This window comes from Lissotriton helveticus, chromosome 1_1 (genome assembly GCF_964261635.1).
Source record: "Lissotriton helveticus chromosome 1_1, aLisHel1.1, whole genome shotgun sequence".
NCBI classification, from domain to species: domain Eukaryota; kingdom Metazoa; phylum Chordata; class Amphibia; order Caudata; family Salamandridae; genus Lissotriton; species Lissotriton helveticus.
This window is the reverse complement of record NC_136057.1, coordinates 351884626-351907720: the sequence shown is the minus strand read 5'-3', so window position 1 is coordinate 351907720 and position 23095 is coordinate 351884626. Positions and strand designations below refer to the sequence as shown.

Below are 23095 nucleotides of genomic sequence, written 5' to 3'. Positions count from 1 at the left end.
CACAGGGAGCCTGTTCAGTGATCATGTGAGGATTCCCATCAGTCACCACACGGAACCGCCCTTCATCATTTGGGTTCCTGTTGAGACCACTGCTGATGTTATCTATTCTATTTCACATGGAGGGGTCTGGTAACAAGATACCCTCTCATGATCAATTAGATTAACGTGGTCTCTTATCTCAGACGGAGATGATGTTGTAAAAAAGGGAGGGGACTGATATCGTAGTGCAAAAATAGTAAAGAAAAACTAAGTGTGTGTGAATTAAAATTGGATGAGGGGGTGCTGAATGTAACTTTATTCTGTCGCTACCCACTCTGCCAATGTTAAAGAAGTAGACAAGAATAATCCAATGATTCTTGGGTCATTTCATGTATTCTGGGGTCAACATGTTTCTGCAATATGCGACAATAGTTGTCATTGCTTTCATCAGGACCATCATACAAACATGCTACTACGAATTAGTGCTCTCAACGAAAAAACAGAAAGTGCTCAAAATTATAAATGAATTATGATTAGTTCAAACTCGATACTAGAGTCACCTGAATCCACTAGATGTCTGTATCAGTAGTTTCACCGTTCCAATGGGGATATTGCCCAATTGGAGGATGTCTAGACTTCACCCCACCTGGCCATGGCTCAGGATGAAGGGGAAGCACCGCTCTGACCGTCGGTACTTCGCATAGGCGTCTGAGCCGATCGGGGAGGTCAAACATACTGCAATGAGAATCACCTCAGCCACAAAGGATGAACTATTTTATAACTCCAAAATACCAATTCTACATAACCACTGTGCATCACAGCTAAAATCTTGCATGAGTCCCTTTAACCCTGCCAGAGATTGTGTTCCGACACCGGTGCGATAAGATCCAAATAGCCAGTGTTCCTGAACCATAACTTACAGATCTGCTATACCCTGTGTCCCTACAGTATAGACTGGAGCAGGACCACAACCCAATCATTATTCACTGTGCCCCTAAAACACTACCTCGAGCAGAGCTTGTGCCCATCGACTGGTCACAAGTCCCATGAAGAGCATGTTGCACCAGTCCCCAGAGTACTCCACCCGGCCCACAACTCCAGTTGCGTGTGGCTCCTGCCCACTCACACTACGCTATGGGGAGACTGGAAGGTTGATGGCACCTAATTCTAGATTGAGGGCACATGCCTTTTCACCCGTACTCCAGGAGGAAGGAAGGTCTATCAGCTCCCCCTGTACAATCCTTCTATTGCTTCATATATGTGGTCTTGGAATGGTTGACATTACATTTCAAGAGTAAAATAAATAAACTGAAACAATAACACACCCAAAGCATTAATTCAAAGGCAAAAGTAATTGGATAATATCATACTAATCGCCGATGTGTTTTGTTTTATATTAATACAGAATGAAAGAAGACCTCCACTTTTACAATTTATACATTATATTTAGGTCTAATTTTGTTTTAATGATTTAGTACCCTGGAAGTAGTTTGTAAAAAACATAAAAGGCAGCTACTTTCACTCTCCTTGCTCGGTGATTCAGCCTTGTTCACCAGAGCTCCCACCATCACTTAAGGGTACACCAAAGCCACCAATGCCTGTGAAATAGCACTGTAAAGTTGCTGCAAAACACTAAAGTTTGTCATTGATCAAAACAGCCAGATGAGAAAGTAAAGGAAACCCTAAAGTGCAGAAGGTAGTAAATGAGGCTAAAGAAGTTGTCCCAACCTGTACAGCAGTGAAACGCATCGAAACCCTAGCTGGATAGGGTATGTTTCATTCTGCCTTTGTGTACCCCAATCAGCATTTTAGAAAACATGCAACATGGAAGCAGAAGCTATCAACCAGTCTATCCTACTGCAAAGGGCACACTTTCCAGACACTTTGTGCATTAATGGACAGGTTTACTAGAGAGACAGGAGAAGCAAGAATGTCCAAACTTACCCGGGTCCACCCTCAGGATCAGGAGACCAAGGATAAGGGCTGCCAGAACAATCCGCTTGAGAGGGAGGGAGAGGATACAAGAGCCAGCTGACCCCAAAACTCTGTAGAGGAAGTTAAGCAGGGTTTTCAGCCTCTGGGGTGCAGAGCCTAAAAAATTATGACAAAGCAAAATATGCAAGGTAAGAAAACAGCTGATCGAAATCCCACCACGCACCCACCGGATGGATATAAAAGACCATGAAGTCTAGAGAACTACATCGAGGAAGGTACAAAGTGGTTTTAGGCGAGAAGGGGTCATAGGAAAGCTTAAGGCTAGACATATGGCAAACGTGCAGCACGTCCACTGGGAGAAGGGAGGAAGAGGATCCACGAGATAAAAAAAGGAGATTATGAAGTCACAACATGAAATTAAAAAACAAGGTAAAGAATAAAAAAAACTATTTAAAAAAAGAGATTAAAACAATGGCAAAACTTTGGTGTTTTGTAATACCTATGTTTGTTGTTTTAAGAAACAACTCCTTGTTAGATAGCAAGGAACACAGCATGTAGTTACATAGCAAATAACAAACAGGAGTTGGAGGGCAGAAACACATCCAATGCTTTAGTGCCTTCATGGATTTCTGGCTGTGCCGCTATTGGGGATTTTAGTTCTTGCCTTGGGGTGGTTGTGTTCTGCTTAACATTACATCCATAAGTTGCCAAGGGACTTACCTCCCCAAGAGAAAACAATCTCAATCAACAGAAAGCCCATAAGTGGGTTGGTAACTTTATAAGACATGTTTGCTGAATCCATTAAAAGCTCAAGAAAGGTCCTTGAAGCATCAATTTTTTCTTTTTGGTTTTTTTAAGTTTTGTGCTGGAAACAGGTGTCATGTACAGGAGATGTCCACTTTTTTCTTAAGCCAATATGCTACATATCTAATATAGAACCTTTAATGCTGTGTACTACAGTCTAGTACAAGTACAATGAACATCTACCAATGCACACATGAGACACTCAGACTCATCCATTATCTGAAACAAGAAACCTTACCAAAGTGTTTTTCTTTCTCAGGCACTTGCCCGTCTTCATTGGCCACTTTTGTTTTACCCATCGGGTCGTGGTCACCCCATGTCTGTTTGCGCTCTGAGATGGCCTCCAGCAGAACCTCCTGCTTTTCTGAAAACACCTCAGAATCCAGGGCCAGCTCCTCTGCCTCCTCAAACAGGCCAAGCGGCAGCAGCACCTGGAGCAGAAACAGTTTCACAGCCTCACTATACCCTACCAAACTCCGATTGGCACCATGCCTCAGCCAAGCGTTTCCAACATCCAGCATCGCCGCTGGCTCTTCCACTTTGCTGTATAAGAGGATGCTGTAGAGAACCCAGGAGAAAAAAAAATATATACTATTCAGCTTCAGTGGAGCTTCGGGACCATTTCTTTCAAATGTGACAATCTCATGTTCCCACAAAACAGCCTTTCAAAACTAAAACTCTTTCATGTGACAACATTTCTTACATCAATACCATATGTTCTTCAAACTATTACTTACCTTAAAAGAAAAAAAATACCCCCATAAGCAAGAGGGCACTAACCCCCAGATTCATCATGCTCCTCTTTTGCGAGTCCTTAATAGCGATCATTAAGGAATCGCTATTAAAGACTCGCAAAACGGGATGCATGTAGAAATCGCAAAATTTATAGCGATTTCTACTGCTTCCTTATTTGCGATTCACTAATTGCTAATCGCAAATAAGGAATGACTCCCCATTCATTGCTATGGGCCAAAGGCCCATAGGAATGAATGGGGAGTCATTCCTTATTTGCGATTAGCAATTAGCGAATCGCAAATGAGGAAGCGATTTCAAGGGTGCCAGGGTGTCCAAAGGACACCCTGTAGCACCCCTGAAATGGTGATTTACACTGGTGTTGCGCACACACATATCCAAAGGACATGTGTGTGTGTGTAACATCCAACTTAGAAAAATGCACTAAAGTGCATTTTTCTAAGTTTTCGCTATTTACTACGATGTCAGACTTCGCGGTAAATAGCGGCCCAAAATTGCGAATTCGCAATTCTAAAATGGTTCCTGAATTGCATATAAGGAATCTCAAATAGAGATTCCTTAAATGCAATTCTTCGCAATTTAGCGATTTCAAAATGTGCGATTTTTGCATTTGGGATGATGAATCCCAAATGCAAAAAAAGCGCTCGCAAAGGGCCAGATTCGCAGAATCTGGCCCTTTGCGAGCCGATTATTGCTTCATGAATCTGGCTGTAATATCCCACCAAGGCAGCACGTTCTTTTCCTGACACTAATTTTAGCCTACCTGGCACAATCTGGGCTTGCTGTTGTGTTGCAAAGAACAGGAGAGTGATGGTCGATCCAGTACCCATTTATTGCAGCCAATAAACTAAGTGCGTGTTCTTGTATTCTATGATCAACATTCGTCGTCATCCTCACTGCCCATTGTCTACTATCAGCTGTCTTCTGCCTCCACGGCTTTATGAGGATACCGTTTTTATCCCTTTCAGACTTTTCACAGCACTTTTCATCTGAAATTGAGATCCCTCACTTGGCCTTCAGTGCTGCCCTGCAAATCCCTGTGCTGCTCTTCATTCAATCCTCATAACTATTTCCCCATTCTTTGAATTTGACTTGTCACCTTTGCAGCATCTTTACCTCTATTCCCTGCATCTCTAGGCCTTATTTTTCATTCTCAACTCCTTCCTTCTTTTAAGAAAGCATTGGTTTTCCACCAGATATTTTTGCTGGAAATGTCCCTCTGATGTTTCTAAAATGACACTTCGTGATGACCACCCAGAACTTGAAAGTTTTTGTTTCCCTTCTTTTCAATATTAAACTTCTTTGAATTAGACTCTCTCCTTGAACCTTTCCAAACTATATCTAGATCTCTACATTGTAGGAGATTGACAGCCTCTGTGCTCTTGGGGAAGCCTGAACCCCAATATTTTGATCATCCCAAATTTAACGATAAGAGACACCATCATCTACATCAGGCCTAACAAATAGCAGAGTAAATCAACAAGCATTTACAATGCAATGGCTTTTGCCTTTTGAAAAGTTTGAGCTATTGGCATTGTAAATGACAACATTTTTATTTATGTGTTTGTTTTGAAAATAAATAAATAAATGGCATTGTCATTTACAATGCCAATAGCTTCAGAAAGCTTAAAAAAAGGCAAGAGTAAACGTCGTGCAGGGCCAAAACACAATTATGCTCAACAAACTCCTAAATAATTTGTTGCATGCAAATAATAATAGGAAAACTAAAACCGAATCATGCTGCACACTTACAAAAAAAAAAAATCTATATTGGCATTATTAAAACACTAGTTCGATTTCTGAACTCTAAACATTATACATAAACGCAATAACATCAATGCATCAATGCACCAAAACCTATAAATAAGGCACATAAATCATGCCATGTCTTCTACTATAAAGGCCTATGTTTGGGGTAAGAAACTCAAAGTATACATTATACCAAGGGATAAATATTCATCTAGGGCCCTTACTACAAATTTTAGGTAAAATCAAGGGGCATATTGAGCAATGTGGCGTAATTGCATAACTTCGGAAATTTCATAACAGGTGCAACATGAGTTTATCAAAAGTATGTCAGATTATGCCAGCAGAACCATGTTATCTCGGCCTTCTACAAAGCGGCCAGTGCACTCACTGTCACTCTGCACTCAGTCTGCACTCACTGTCACTCTGCACTCAGTCTGCACTCACTGTTACTCTGCACTCAGTCTGCACTCACTGTCACTCTGCACTCAGTCTGCACTCACTGTCACTCTGCACTCAGTCTGCACTCACTGTCACTCTGCACTCAGTCTGCACTCACTGTCACTCTGCACTCAGTCTGCACTCACTGTCTCTGCACTCACTCTGCACTCACTGACTCTGCACTCAGTCTACACTCACTGTCTCTGCACTCACTCTGCACTCACTGTCAGTCTGTACTCACTCTGCACTCACTCTGCGTCTGCACTCACTCTGCACTCACTCTGCGTCTGCACTCACTCTGCACTCACTGTCTCTGCACTCACTGTCTCTGCACTCACTCTGCACTCACTGTCACTCTGCACTCACTCTGCACTCACTGTCACTCTGCACTCAGTCACTCTGCACTCAGTCACTCTGCACTCAGTCACTCTGCACTCAGTCACTCTGCACTCAGTCACTCTGCACTCAGTCACTCTGCACTCAGTGTCACTCTGCACTCAGTCTGCACTCACTGTCTCTGCACTCAGTCTGCACTCACTGTCTCTGCACTCACTCTGCACTCACTCTGCACTCACTGTCAGTCTGCACTCACTCTGCACTCACTGTCACTCTGCACTCTGCACTCACTCTGCACTCACTGTCACTCTGCACTCACTCTGCACTCACTGTCACTCTGCACTCAGTCTGCACTCACTGTCTCTGCACTCACTCTGCACTCACTGTCTCTGCACTCACTCTGCACTCACTGTCAGTCTGCACTCACTCTGCACTCACTGTCACTCTGCACTCACTCTGCACTCACTGTCACTCTGCACTCACTGTCACTCTGCACTCACTGTCACTCTGCACTCACTGTCACTCTGCACTCACTGTCACTCTGCACTCACTGTCACTCTGCACTCACTGTCACTCTGCACTCACTGTCTCTGCACTCACTGTCACTCTGCACTCACTGTCACTCTGCACTCACTGTCACTCTGCACTCACTGTCACTCTGCACTCACTGTCACTCTGCACTCACTCTGCACTCACTGTCACTCTGCACTCACTCTGCACTCACTGTCACTCTGCACTCACTCTGCACTCACTGTCACTCTGCACTCACTGTCACTCTACACCACACAGCACTATCGAGTTCCCCATTGATTATAAGACAGTAGCACTGTGTGAAATGCAGCGGGGTTTACAACCATACAGATGTCCCAAAAGGCTGCCATGACCCTGTCCTTACCTCATCTCAGCTGCCACTGTCCTACAGATGTAATGCACCCGAAACCAAATGGGTGACATGCAGGCTAGCACAGAATCGGGCTACAGCCGCCTCACCCTTTGATTTAGTGCCTTAGATACACAGCTGCTCTTGATGTCGTTCCTTCATTGCTACAGTGCACGAACCCACCTGGATACTTTATCCGGGACCTGCGCCTGTCTCTTAACACACATGCAGTAAAAGAATGACAGGCGAAAAGCCTATTTACAAAGTAAACAGTGTCAGAACTCCTAAGTTCCTATGCTTTGCAAGAGGGCTCCCATGTAAAGCGCTCCGACACCTTTGGGCAAAGTTCGCGCTATACAAAATTGCATCAAGTAAATGAAAATGAACCGGAGATGCCAAAGAAGGAGCCCAGAGCTCCGCAACACCTCTCTCTGTCTGCATCTCCGCCCTGTGTGACTTCACAACTCGTACATTTGCAATTTATAACTCTGATTGTAACCACCACCATGAGCGCATCTATTTCAAACATCTCTGATGCCCGTAGGGGGAACCGAACTGGCAACCTTCGGGCCATGCAAAGCCAGCTTTAAACCCACAAGCCAACCACACACAAATAATCATTCGGCCCGCCAGATAGACATAAATGGCAGTGACTCACTCTGTGAGCGAGCCTTCCCACCACTGCCGAATCATTAACCGTGACCGAAAACACCCAGAGTTCCGCACACCTCTCTCTGCCCGTATCTCCTCCTTGTGCGACTCTACAACTTCTACGCCTGCAATCCTGTGCAACAGTCTCTTATGTAAAGCGCTCCGACACCTTCGGGTAAAATCCGCGTTACATAAATTGCATTGAGTAAACGAACATAAACCGGAGATGCCGAAGATGGAGCCCAGAACTCCGCAACACCTCTTTTACAATTCCTAATGCAGTGTGTACCTTTACGTAACATGTCTAATCCTAAAACCTTATGTTTTGTAACAAACTCTTATGTAAAGCGCTCTGGCACCCTCGGCCAAAGTTCGCGCTATATAAAATGTCACTAATTAACTAAAAGGAACCGGAGATGCCAAAGATGGAGCCCATAGCTCCGCAACACCTCTACCAGTCCGTATCTCTTCCTTGTGTGACCCCATATGCAACTAGGGAGAGAGGTTGTGGAACAGGTTTAGAGAGGCAGAGACGGGAACGGACAGCGGGACATCGCGCAACCCACCCCTGCAAAGGACACTTCCGAAATGGCGAAACAAAGCTTTGAAGAAAAGAAAAAAAAACACGCCCACAGCCGCATGACGTGAGCAGAAAGCCTAAAATTCTCGGGAAGGCCCCCGAATCTGCTCCGCAATTGACGGACAGATCTCTGTTCCAATGGCTAGCCTCCATTTATGGAGCTAGCCAATGGAACAGAGGGCGGATTCCCAAGCCACATACTGTAGACATAAGATTTGGCTTTCGGCCAGTCGAAACCTAAAAATGGTGACTGGGACCACTCCAGAACTGAGTTCTAGATCAATGAAAAGTTAAATAGTTTTATTACAAAAAAATAGAATAGACATACAAGGTAAAGAAATCCGTGCCATGAAGGCACAGATACAAAAATATAAAGTCAGAAATAATTTGTAGTATCTATAATTGTCAGGTCCTGCAAACAACATTAACCGGGGAAGAAAATCACTCAATCACACAGAGATGTTAGAAAAAGTGAAGTTTCGCCCAAACAGACGGAAATGAAAGTCACCACAACCACATAAAACCAGAGGTGCTTATACACTTTTTACGCCTAAACAATGAGGAAATACTGCAGATTCAGCATAACATGATCATCAACAGCACCTTTTAGATAAAGCAGAAAATGGATAACCACAATATAATCTATAACAATGGGCCACTTTTAAGAATAATCAAGAATCTATTGTTACCTTCCACAGCAAATGAAATTCGGAGATGCAGAATACAATATGAAACAATCTCTTCAGTGGTGTAACGAAAGTTTAACCCCTTGGCTGCGCCGTGCTTGTGACGACCTCAGCTCGTCATGAGGCACAGTCAAGCTGCACTCATGACGCGCTGAGCTCGTCACGACCACACCCGTTTTGGAACGTTCAGCACAGCGTGGAAATTATCCCCGTGTGTGAACGTTCCAACGGTCATGACGAGCTGCGCTCGTCATGAGCACGCAACGGGTTAAGGGGCCCCCTGCAATGTACATGGAGGGGCCCCGCTCCGGATTTAAGCGCTCAGGCCTGAGTACTGTGGTGAGGGGCTCCTGAAGCCACCCCCCCGCACAGAAGGTGATGCGAAGGCCTGTGTTACGTCCCTGATTCTCTTACAAACACCAATACACTAATGTACTAATTAGCCAACATCGGAACTTCAATAAGTTACATCAGTATTAGCCCCTGGCTTTTGAAAATTCCTGACATTAAGGAGAGCCTGATTGAACACACAGAGTACTATTTCACTGAAAACGTTGGATCAGTATGCTCAGCAGTTACAATTTGGGAGGCCTACAAAGCAATCATTAAGGGGAGAGCGTTGGCTCTTAAATCCGGATACATACGCAAACGTAATGAACAGCTTCTCAAGGCTGAAGCTGATCTGCTTTGCCTTGAATTGATCCACAATGATACACCATCCGACGACTCAGCGCATCGTCTCCTCACTAAACAGCTTGAATACAAGGCCCTGGCCCAAGAGCAGGCACAGGCTACACTCCTTCAGACTCGCCACCGAGTCTATGAATTTGGTGACCGGGCCGGCAAACTGTTGGCGTGGTTGGAACGCCGTGAACAGGGCACCAGATGGGTCCCTTTATTGGTCCGCCCCGATGACACTCACTTAACCAATCCCCAAGAAGTAGCAGAGGCCTTTGCGGGCCATCTGGAGCAGGTCTACTCTGCTAGGGCGCAATATACATCGGAAGAGTCTCGGCAACCTTTAGAAGAAATGCACCTGCCCACTCTCTCCGAACCGGATAGGGCCGTGTTAGATGCCGATCTCACGACGGAAGAGATTCACACTGCTATCTTTGCCTTAAAATCAGGCAAGGCCATGGGGCCTAACGGCATCCCCATTGAATTTCTGAAGGGAGTAGCCCATGGAGTAACTCCTCATCTGAAGACTATGCTTGAGGAGAGTCAAGACAGGGGCATCCTGCCACTTGACCAACAGCTGGCCTCCATCGTTATGATCCACAAGCCGAATAAGCCGACCACAGATTGCAGTTCCTATAGGCCGATCTCTCTGATAAGTGCCGAAGTCAAGATCCTAGCGAAACTCTTAGCAACTAGACTCCTTACCGTTCTCCCTTCCCTGATTCACGACGACCAGTCGGGATACCTCCCAGGTCGGAATACGGCCCTGAATCTTCGCAGGGTGAATAACGTCCTAGCTAGACAGCCCTACTTGCAGGAAGATGCCGCAATATTGTCTCTCGACGCCACAATGGCGTTCGACTCGATAGAGTGGTCTTATCTCTTTGAGGTATTGGTACGGTTCGGATTCGGACCTAAATTTAGCCAGTGGGTCCGCCTGCTATATACGGATTTGTTAGGCCAGGTACGAGTCAATAATCACACATCCCGGCAATTCACTTTACATAGAGGGACCAGACAGGGCTGCCCCCTATCCCCACTATTATTTGCACTTACCCTGGAACCGTTAGCCCACTGGGTCCGAACGGATGCATCTATCAGAGGCCTTAAATGGAATGATGACACGATTGATAAAATCTCCCTCTATGCTGATGACATTCTTGTCTACGTTGCCTCTCCCAAATCCTCAATCAATAGTTTGTTTCACGTCATTACTAGTTACATGGTCCTCCACCAACTCTCCCCCAAGGATACTCCATTGCCTTGGCCCTTGATGGCTTCAAATATTTAGGTGTTTTTGTTACCCGAGATTCCAAAATCTTTTATGATCGTAATTTGAAAGGCCCACTCCAAAGACTGCATAATGATGGATCCCACTGGTGATCGTTGCCCCTATCCCTCCCTGGCAGGGCAGCCCTTTTCAAAATGTTTGCGCTTCCAAGGTTTTTATACGCTCTCCAGAACTGCCCCTGTCCTATCGCCGATTCTTATTTTAATACACTGGAGGGAGATTTGCGTCTTCTATTGTGGGATGGTAGAGCACCCCACATAGCCCTTCATAAACTTACCAAGGGGTGGTACGATGGGGGCATTGCCCTGCCGGACTTACGCCTCTATTATTGGGCATCTCAATTAGTAGCTACGAACCATTGGATCCACGGATAGCCCTCAAACCCAGCTTTTCACCTAGAACGCTATCAGACGGGTCAAGAGGGTTATCTGGGGGCCATGTATAGTAAAATTTCCCGTAGTCGCTATGTGGGGCCCATGACGCAGACAATAGCTACATGGCATCGCGCCAATAAACGTATGGGATGGTCCGACAAATTCACCAAGGCCACGCTGTTATGGGCTTCGCAGAAGCTTGGCTCCCTCTGCTATCAAATGGGCTTTGATAAATGGGACACTATAGGCATATCCACACTGGGGGACATGATTCATAGAGGGAAACTGCTAACTTTCACCGACCTACAACAGAAATACGCCCTTACTCAAGGTGAGGTCTTTCGATACCCTCAGATCAAACATGCTATTCTTGCAAATGTGTCTGACATCTCCTCTCTCCCGGAAGCCTCGCCCCTTGAGGACAGACTGCTCTCTGAGCCCCGCCAGGTGAAGGCCATATCATACACTTATCGTAAACTATGTAATAACATGCCTGACTTCTTTCAGACCTTGCGTGACAAGTGGCAGGGGGATGTGGGACACCTGGAGGATGAGGAATGGCAGGCAGCGTTGATGTCCCCTAGGGAAACGGCGATTAATCATCGTTTCCGGTTGATTCAACTGAAAGTTTTACATAGGGCATAAATGTCTGCCCCCTCCTGGCCAGGATCGGTAGACGTCCAGATGACCTATGTCTTCGGGGTTGTGAACTACCCGGCACCTTTTACCATATCTTGTGGAGCTGAGTTGTGATCCAACAATTGTGGGAACGGGCGACCCGAAAAATGAAGGATGCACTAGGAAAATTCATCCCTCTGTCACCCAAGGGGGGAATCCTAAACATATGGGACGCCACAGATTTGACTGATGTCGAGCTCCGATGGGTGGCTCTGGGATACCTACTCATAAAAGGCGCGATAGCAATGCACTGGGGCGCTTCTCAGCGACCACTGTTAGTGGGATGGTTAGCTGAAATGGACAGATGTATGCTTGCTGAGAAGACTGTGTATAAACTCTGGGGCTGTCCCAAAAAATGGGACAAGAAATGGGGACGTTGGAATACTTATAGGGGCGAGATTTGTAGTTCCCCCACAGCTGACATGGCCATGGATAGGGCTGGACCCCTACATTGTAACAATCACTGATATGCTATGTTTCTATTGTGTATTGCCCATTGTATTGACTCTGCTAAGCATTGCAATATTATTGATGATTGATTCTGCTTTCTTCATTTCAATAAAATGTTATTTAAAAAAAAAAAATAATAAGTTACATCAGGAAGACGATGGAAAGCTTCATTCACAATACATGCTCTCTAAAGAAACAATCAGTTATGTCACATTGCATTGAGCTCCGTGGAATCTGTGGACAGAGAATAATCGCAGGGGGACATTAATTGGGAGGGGGGAATGAACGGAGCAGGATCAGCAAAACACCAGAACATGCATCTCTTGTAATAATATGGAGTCTTCATGACAAATGTGCCATAACTAAACTACGAAATTAATCACACTAAACATTTCTTTTAATTTGTTAAAAATGCATTGTCATTAATTCATCAGCTACGACTATATTCATCATAGAATTATTAATTTGCACACATTATTTGTTACTCAAAATTGCACATGTGAAAAAAGCATTAACACTCTAACTAGACCTCTGTATCAGTAGCAGTGTGAGCACTAGGAACTACCAGGGAAATGGTCCTTGACTGTGGTGGGGCTAGTGAAGATGTAATGGAATGTTGTATTATGATTTGAGCTCCCGGTTTTATGGTATTTATTTTTTGGACATTTCCGACTGTGTCTATCCGTATTTATTTATTGTCAGATTTATCTGTATTTATCCATATTTATTATGGGTTTTGTGAAAAATTTAATCTGAAACTGGTATATGTCCACTTTTAATTACCCAATAAATATGCAGTCATGCTTGAATGCCTGCCAGGTTTCAGTGATATGAACACCGGCAGGAGATAAATCAATGCACTTATATGAAAATATGCACATTTCAGAATCAGCCCTCTGCACATCTACAGCTGTTTAAGCCTCTTTACTAGAATGCCTTTTTTTAACTCCCTTTCCTATCAATCCACACAGTTATTGGCCTGCCTTGCAAAGTGTATTTAGAATCACTCCAAAAACACCCAATTTCTGTTTTTATCCACATTTAAAAATAAATACAGACAATATAATAATTGGTTTCTGTCTGTATTTATCTATAAAAATCAGTAAAAACGGAAAACAGGGAGCCCTAATTATGATGTTGCAAGTTAGAATGCTTAAAGACTCCAGCTATGACAATTTGTGTTTGATCAGGAAGGTAGAAAGCGGTCCTATCAGATTCTTAATCAATGCACCATTTGCCCGAATTGGTGGTGTGTCGGCGCATAAAAAAAGATGCATGACAAGTAGAAAACAAGAGGAAGGCTCACTGGGGCACAGGACAATCTATTAACCCGCTGTTCAGCAGCCAGCCACCAACATCTTCTCTGACTGCATGCCCACCAGCTTAGCATTGTAAGATGATGCAGTGGGGTTCTGGGATGCTGTGATATCATATAACACCCACTGACGCCACAGATCCTTATTGGTGCTAAGTCCAAAATAGAAGGAAGAGCCAGAAAAAGCCACATAACAAAGCAAGAAAACCTAAGAGAAATCCATTTCTAATCTCTTCTCAGGTCTCCTTGTATTGCGTTCATTAACATTGGAGTTATTACCTTGGTTTTGCATGTAACAATTTCATGCTGAACCTTGGGGTATTTGGAATGTCTAAATAGACATATTTCTAAAACACATCAAATTAAACCTCTCTCACCTGAAGCATTATTTTCTATCCTGCCTTTCTGTGTTCATGTGTTGAGGTAACCTTGGGTCTTGACTACAAAGCACTGACCCACTCCACTCCCCATCATACTTACCACATTTCCAGGAGTTTCATGGGAATCTTCTCAGGCACTTCATAATACTGGAGGAGCCAGGAGAAGACCTCTCTCCACCGGTTCATCTCTGCCAGGGCCTGAACTCCCACGATGCAGAGTGAAGTCTTCACATCCTCACATCTATGGGAGCAGAAATCAGCAATCAGATCAGGGCTAGAAAGATTATCAATATATCAAAAGGACATTACCCGTGATCAGACCCAGGGACAAGAACTGTATCCACGCTCAGAGAGCATGTCTTCTCAGCCTGCTTATGCACCTAAGGATATGTCCAAATTCTAAATCTTCTTACATCTGATGTTCAGGAATAGTGAAAGCAGCAGCTCACTAATATTATTGCAAATAATCTTTGTGACCCCTACACGCAAGTTGGACAGTGGACCAAAAACAACCAAGAAGGCACCGATCACATACAATCACCAATCAAAGTCAAGAAAATCTTGTGTGCAAATCTACAAACGTGCCCCCTGTCCAAGAGCACTCCCCTATTTGCTAGGGGAACACAATGAAAAAGCTCAATCAGAGCTGCACCACTTTACGTAAATGTTCAAATTCATATGAATAGTGGATTTTTGATGAAGCCACAAAGTAGTTGAACAAGGATCACATTTTTCTTTTTTTTCCTTCTTTTTCTCTTTATTCATTGATGTTTACAAGACAGACGGCCAACGTGTTTGGTCCTTAGACTAAGGATGAAACGTGTTGACCGTCATTCTTGTAAACATAAATGAATAAAGAGAAAAAGAAGGAAAAAAAAGAAAAATATGATCCTTGTTCAACTACTTTGTGGCTTCATCAAAAATCCATTATTCATATGAATTTGAATCTTTGTGACCCCTCCTATTTCTCATATCCGAGGTCCTGTTTTTATCTAAAGTGAGCTTTTTTGTGCATGTTCCATGGTTTTGAAAAACAAACATTTCTCTACAAAATGTCAGTGATAGACTCCCATACATCACTTACATTAAAAATAAATAAAAGGAAAACAGTATTTAAAATTATCTGTTTAAGAATTATTCAAGGTCATCAGGGCAAGACTCTCTATAGGACAGAGCTGGGTCCATCGAGGGCCCCCCTGAAAGGCTGGGGCACTGGGCTCACTTTGCCCATGTCTGAAAACGTCTCTAACCACAGTATGTTTAGACTCCTCCCTCAAGGTAGATGCAGCTCCTCCAGCAGGGTTTGGACACAAGCCCTTGCCCAGCTCCTTTATCATCAGCCAGCTGGGCTGTACAAGGCAGGCTTCTCCTCTGGTGGATGTAGTCCAGAAATCCTCTTTTTTCAGCAGGCAAATCATTCTTCTTCAGGCAGTCTACAACTCTCCTTGCAGGGGTCTTGCCAGGTTGTGCCCTCTGTAAGAAGACTGCAATCAAAGAAATAGATTCTGGAGCTCACGTAATTCACACAAACACCTGGAGTCCTCGTACTGGTCGAATGGAAATGAAAACACACTGACCTAGGTTTCTACCTAGTGTGTATCCTAGTCTTGCAGACAACAATGCGGATTCCAGTGATCCGTCGCTGGACCTGGTTTTAGGCATAGATTTGGGATATTTTGATAATCTCCAGATTGGTCAGGCTCACCTTTTTGTGCCCTATTTATAGTTTAGCAGACAGAGTACTCCATCACAAACGAGACAGTACCATATCCACCAGAACCACAGTCCACCAACCATATTTTAAGTCAGGTGGACTACCAGCTTTCCATGTGCCTGCTCCAGTCCTTGTCCTACTCCAGCTTTGCTCAGGTCTTGGTCTTACTCCAGCTTTGCTCAGGTCTTGGTCTTAGTCCAGCTCTCCAATGGGCCTTCCAGCTTTCCTTTAGTCCCAGTCCTACTACAGCTCTGTTCGAGGCCAACCACCCGCTACTCGGCTCCAGCCTTGGTATTACTACAGATTTGTTCCAGGCCTAGTGTTACCTAGATCCAAAACTTCAGCCTTGTGGCTTTGGCTTTTTCCTCCTTGTCTTGTCAGGCACCTCTTTCCACAGTGCAGCCTCTCTATAACCTGTGTTGGAACAGGGACGGACAGTGTTACGGAACAGGCCACCTTCCCTCAAAGCCTCCAAGAAGCTCCAGCCTTTGACAACTGCAGGACAGCACATCACTTGGAGAAGGCAAGTACCCAACACTTTACAAGTTGAATGACACCACATCACCTGTAGGTGTGTAACAGGTATTTAGTCTCACCAATAGTAGGACAATACATCAATCATGGGAGAATGACAAGTACCCAAATTGACAAATGAACAATTAAGATACCCTCACTTGGAGGAGGTGATGAAATGTACCTAGGGTTTACCTGATAGGGAAAATCACTTCAGGACTAACCCATAAGAGGACACCAAATCCCCCTTTTCCCCGCCTGGTCTATCGGGCGTAGTAAACATCCTCAGCACTCTTAAACCCATCATGGATCCATACCAATAGGGCCCGAGGAGGTTTACTACTTATTTTGCCCTGATCACTGAGATCTTAATATGTTAGTCATTTCTAAAGTGTTTCTTGCCAGCTGATTTTAGAGGGTGCTATTATCCTCATGCTGAAAAAACTCAAACTCGACCTAACTATACTCATCAATTTTAGACCTATTATGACTCTTCCGGTCATGGGCAAAAAAAACGGAGAAAACTGTGGTTCAGCAACGTCATGAGTATCTAGGCTGTATCAATTGCCTCTCTAGCATTCAATCTGGATTTCACCCTCAGAAGCGGACAGAGACTGTCTTGCTAAGGTTTTGGGACGATACTTTAAGATAGGCGGAAGAAGGAGGGGATGTCTACTGGCGATGCTGGAACTGCCTCCAGCTTTTGACACCATGAACAATAAATTGTTACTCTACAGGGCTGCAGAAGTGGCATAGGCCGGTCTGCAGATGATTAGCTAGTTTAGGATCTTTCTATATCAAAGAACGCAGAGGATGAGCTTAGCAGGCACGGCTCCTAGCTGAGGGCGACGGGGCTCACCTACCCGACTTTGCAAGTTATGTGGATTTTAATTGAAAAGAGGAATTACCATCCACAACCGCATAAGATTTCCTAATATTTGTTTTCTTAATTAACAATAGGATAGGGGTCTCAAGTAACCAACCACTAATGATGCTCAAGAGTATTATATTTCCCAGGGGTACTGGTCAATCATACAGGCTAATTGAAAAACCCACCTTTTTCCAAATTGTCACAGGGTGGGGTGGGGTCAGCAATCCTCATTGAACCTGCTCCATGCTGTAATGACTTGGGAAAGGGTGGGTTTACCCTTGCGCCCTGCATGTGTGCCAGCCGTGCTTGCACCAGCCAGTGCAGGACATACCGGTAAACCGGGATCCGACCCGAGCCCTCGCGTCATGCCTGCTGCCAGCCATGTGTTGTGTGTTTGCTTTCAGCCTAGAGGCTGGATCCTGACATCATCTTTTCCAGCCTTGAGGATGGAAGCAAACACGAGCCTTTCAGAAAAACAATGATGAAGTATTTAGCGCCTTGAAATACTTGAGCTCAGGTTGGGCACTGTACAAAAGTAAACTTTTTTTGTATAAAGCACATCTTGAGCTCACATATGTCAAGATATGCTAATAAAGTCATTAGCACAAATGAGAGTGCATTGGAATACGAGTTCAGAATTGGAGGTGTACAAAAGGAAATCTTTTTTTTGTATAGCGCACATCCTGAGTTCATGTATTTCAAGGCACCCATCACTTTCAAACTCCAACAGCCGCCACTGGAGATTAGAACCCTTCCTGTCTGCTCCAGATTCTCCAGAGTGTGGCATCCCAGAGGGGAGAGGTGTGGCGCCGCGGCCAGGGCGACTGACGCTGGAATCTGGGGACCACGGTTCGATCCCCGGCTCCGGCGGCAGGTTAGCCCAGCACCATGTGACTCTGGGCAATAGCTCGCTTAATCTTCCCGACGGCCCCCAGCGCCTAGAGACCCTTACGGGTGATTGTGCGCTTTACAAATGTGGACTTTACTTTACCCTTGACCTCCTGTCCTACTACAAATGCATACAGTTCGGTCGTTTCACTAGTATATTGACTCTAAAGCCTGTGATACCTTTCATCCACTATAGAATCCTTTTCTAAGATCCAAAGATAGATCGGATGAAAGTCCATTTGAATCACAGTAAGAGTGAGAGATTACTTGCTTTAGAGGTAAATGTTTAGTTGACTCCAGGGCACTGTACAATGCCCAGCTCATCCTCCATGGTGAACAAGTTTAGCTTTACTATTGACAGTGCTCCACACATAGGTGAGTGGTAGGCACCTGCTTTCACTTCTTAGAAAGCCTAAACCTATCACCCTGTTACTATCAACCAAAGAAAAGGCCTTAGTAATAAGGGCTATGATTAACTCTAGGCTCGACTACTGAAACGGTTTCTGTTCTGGTCTCCCAGCATCTGTAATAGATTGTTTGCAAAGAATTGTGTTCTAGACTCTTCCTAAGACTGGTGCTGAGTGGCCTTTCAAGGACTTGCAGACTTTATAAAGTGGCATTCAGCTACTCAGGAGGGACCCCAATGATTAAGCATGTCACCAACTAGGTTGGTGAGTGAGGGGTCTTTTTTAAAAAAGGAAGTCTTTTCCTTTTTTGGATAGTTACCTTCTCATCTGGTAGATATATGTTAGAACAGCGAGATTACTCCTTTTTAGGTCTCGCCTGTCGATGCGCATGCGCATCGAGCAAGCGAGACTATAGGGGCTCATCGACTCTTTATCTAACTTGCAAGGAATCGTGGCGATTCCTTGCAGTGCCCGTGACTTTTAAGCTCAATGCGCATGTGCATTGAGCTTAAAAGCGCGTGCACAGCCGCCCGCATTCCTCCGACACCTTTGAAGTGAAGCTTAGCTTCACTTCAAAGGCCCGGCTTCTTCACACCCACATGCCGCTCTGCCCCGCTCCGCCCCCTCCCCTGAGTCATCCTGCCTGCCCTCGACGTTCCCCCCGCCCCCTCCCGCCACGCAATGCCGAGAGCTTGTTTAGATTTCGCCATTCCTCCACATTAGATTTTGGCATGTAACCCTCTCAACTTTCTATAGAAAATGTTTCCTCTATCGTGGAAGTCTAAACCATCATAGCTTAAAGATATTCATCTTGATCATGACATTGACAATACCTCATCCTCAATGCATGGAAGAATGGTTGGCTCTCGACATCAACCCGGTATTTGAATGCATGGGCATTTTTAGAAAGCATCGTAAAATCAACACATCTCGTGCAGTCATTTGTTTATCCGATAGCCCGAAAACTCGCTCGACAATGGCTGTAGGCATACTAAAATCACCATTTCTTATTTAATGATTCCATCCTCATGATGACATTTTCCTATTGTATTGTGCTATTGTTTCACGCGCTATCATAAAATTAACGCATTTTCCAAAAACGCACTCCGACTATGCTTCCGACCAGTGGTTGTGAATTAAGATCGGCAGAAACTGAGACGCCACCGGTGGAATTTGGTGAAATTCACATCTTGTGGGCTTCCCTTTACCTAGAGACAATTATTTTTTTTGTTGCCTTACATAGGAGGCCACAGCATTAAATGGCACCCCGATCCACGTTCATGCTAACTTCGTGTACTTCAATTTTAATACAATGGCTGTGCACCATTAACGGTACTTGCTGATTTTGCTACCTGATTCGAGTGAATAGCTAATTATGTTTTATTCCCAGCATGCATCTTAACTGTGTTCTCGTAGGCTCTCGTGTCTGTCATGTTGCCAACTTTCCTGACTCATCCCGTCTTTCTGCCGCTCATTATTTTATTTTTCCTTCTGTTTTGCAATTTATGCAGCTCATACCTCCAGAGACCATATATGACGGTGATTTACCCTTGATCTCCGACTAGTACTCTTATACTTTTCAGTTTTAATTATTGGGCCGTTACGCGACCTGCACCATTCCATTACCTCCTCCCCCATTATAGTACTCGTTGCCCCTGGACATTGGTCTGCTGGTCTCAGTCCGCATGCCGCCCCGCAACGGTAACGGTTTGTTTCTAAGGTAGCCCGAAAAAAGCGCCGCAGCATTCAGTCACATTTATTCTATTTAGCAACCTCGGCTTTCTCTGAAACATGATTTGCGAAAGCCCCACCCACGCGATGAAAGCCGATAGGGTCCCTTCATATTCTGCTTTTTGCCGAGTGGTTGTTCGGACTGCCAATTTCGGAACGACGTCACTTCCTCCATCAGGTTTGCTGGAAGGGGAGACCTTGGCCTTGGGGGTTGGTATGCTGGAGGTGTGTCCCGGCCATCTGAGCCGACTGCGCGCCTCTGCTTTGCCTGTAATAGGCAGTGTGCAGCAGCCGACTGATCGGAAACCATGCGAAGTAGGTAAGAAGCAGCAGATTATCATATTTTTAAAAACCTTATTTAGCTTGTTAAGAACTATAAATAGTCGCGTTGCACGAATGTTAAAAAACACAATTTACCCCTTTTTAAAATGTAATCTCTGGGGCGTTCTTGACATTTTTTTTTGTATTCTCAGCAGGAATTCTACTCACGGAGGCAAGCGGGTTTATTGCTGTTGTTGCAATCCTATATTTGACGTTTTTATGGAAAACAGACTAGGTAAGAGCTCGAGTTGTAATTTCCAAACCATTGCCTAATATACTATACATTAAACTATCGGTGTATTAGTTTCTTTTATGACTTTTTACAGTAGTAACTGCACCGGGACAATATTATAGGCGAAAGCTAAATACAGTCACAGCAAGGTTGGAAAATGTATAAATACATGTCTGTTGCTTACAATAAAGCAGCTCCCAGCTATGCATAAGTGGTTTTATTAATTACCCACCACATTATCACTCAGCACCACCACAGCACCACTCAGCAGCACCACAGCATCACTCAGCACCACCACAGCACCACTCAGCACCACCACAGCACCACTCAGCACCACCATATTATCATTCTGCACCACCACATTATCACTCAGCACCACCACAGCATCACTCAGCACCACCACAGCATCACTCGGCACCACCACAGCACCACTCAGCACAACCACAGCACCACTCAGCACCACCACAGCATCACTCAGCACCACCACAGCATCACTCAGCATCACTCAGCGCCACCCCAGCATCACTCAGCACCACCAGAGCACCACTCTGCACCACAACAGCACCACTCAGCACCACCACAGCATCACTCAGCGTCACCCCAGCATCACTCAGCACCACAACACCACCACTCAGCATCACCACATCATCACTCAGCGCTACCCCAGCATCACTCCGCACCACCACATTATCACTCAGCATCACCACAGTATCACTCAGCACCACCATAAAATTATCGAAATTAAATATAATTCACTGTTCCTTTGGTTTATCAACTCCTTTACACTTTTGAGTTGCGAATGTGTACCATTAAAGAAAAGAAAATACATTTAAAAAAAAGTTCAGAGTGCCTACTTTCTGAGAGGTGTGAGGGCTCCAACAAATAACTTGAAGTAGAAGCTGGTTTTCTGTGTGATCTTGTTTTTTCAAGTCGTTTTTAGGTCTCACCCTCACTCACCCTCACCCTCACTCACCCTTAACCCCTCACACTCACTCACCCTCACCCACCCTCAACCCCGCACCCTCACTTACCCTCACCCTCACTCACCCTCACTCACCCTCAACCACTCACCCTCACTCACCCTCACTCACCCTCAACCCCTCACCCTCACACTCACTCACCCTCAACACCTCACCCTAACTCACCCTCACCCTCACTCAACCCCTCACTCACCCTCAACTCCTCACCCTCACTCACCCTCAACACCTCACCCTCACCCTCACCACCCTCAACCCCTCACCCTCACTCACCCTCACTCACCCTCACTCACCCTCACTCAACCTCAACACCTCACTCACCCTCACCCTCACTCACCCTCAACCCCTCACCCTCACTCACCCTCAACCCCTCACCCTCACCCACCCTCACCCTCACCCTCAACCCCTCACCCTCACACAGTGCAATAGGTCTCAGACCATTTCAGTTAGAGCTTTTAGAAAGGTTTATGGCTTTTTTTATTTGTAATTCTTTAGCATAGGCTACAGGAAACAAAAATGCTAAACATTTACAAAAAAAACCCATAAACAATTCTAAAAGCACTAACTCTAATGGTGCGAGACCTATTGCATTTCCAATGCTTGTTTTGTTTCGGAATTTATACCCCAGGGGGAATTGGAAGTAGCCCCGTATTAAAAAAAACCTCTCTCTCTCTTTTGGTGTTTATGACTTTATAAACTATGCATTCATTCATTAAGTAAGATGACCAAGAACAGTGGGATGGGACAGAAGATCGTGTACAAAAGACCGTGCTGGACACTGGTGACAGATGAACCTCATTCCTGTGCTGTCAACAAATGGGGGAGAGTCATGTATGCGGACAGCCATGGGCAACAGAAAGAACGACGGACAGGAGGACGAGCAATGGCAATTACGACTCACTACTAAAGACAGTATGGCGGGGAATGAAGGTGGGAAATAGACACTTAAGTTTCTTTTCTGATCTGCCAGACAGAGGTGAGTAAGGTGATGTGTGATGCAAAAGTGTTTTCATATAAATGAGACATTTAGCCAAAGGCAGCTTCAGTATGAAATTCCATAGATTGACATCATACCTGTAATCTCCCTGGCCTGCTGGATCAGAGCTGATGGCCTGGCAGCCCTTCTCACACGCCTCCAGGGCAGATGCAAAGTCCCTGTGCACCACCAGAAGATCTGAGGCCTCCTCAAGCTGGGACAGTGCCAGTCGTGTGCCCGGCATTCGCAGTGGCCCTAAGCTGGTCTCCGATGCCACCGACCCCTTCAGTCCAACCAAGGAGGAATATGACCCTTTCATAATTATCTACGAAGGAACAGCAAAGTTCAATTAGGGAAGAGTGGCTCTATCAAAAACCTTCACATCACCCAACACAAACACATAGACTATAGCAAGGAGAAGGGTTGTGATTTAACTTGATCAGAATAGGGGTAAGAAATGCACTGGCGCATGAGTAATCAGGAAACCTCTTAACAAAAGAATGCAAAC

General features: G+C 44.9%; 1 protein-coding gene across 6 annotated transcripts in view; it reads right to left on the bottom strand.

Annotated features, from left to right (window-relative positions):
• Positions 1-23095, bottom strand: part of PEX26 (peroxisomal biogenesis factor 26) — a 36378-nt gene that overhangs the window by 2226 nt on the left and 11057 nt on the right. For 3 of the 6 annotated variants that reach the window (XM_078673571.1, XM_078673576.1, XM_078673567.1), the window contains exons 2-5: positions 22686-22912; positions 14058-14198; positions 2957-3276; positions 1924-2070 (exon numbers count right to left, since the gene is read on the bottom strand). In XM_078673571.1, the coding sequence (XP_078529697.1) occupies positions 1924-2070; positions 2957-3276; positions 14058-14198; positions 22686-22906 (829 nt within the window). In that variant the 5' untranslated portion in view covers positions 22907-22912. The remainder of the gene's footprint in view (positions 1-1923; positions 2071-2956; positions 3277-14057; positions 14199-22685; positions 22913-23095) is intronic. The other 3 variants (XM_078673585.1, XM_078673590.1, XM_078673579.1) reach the window with 2 other exon arrangements.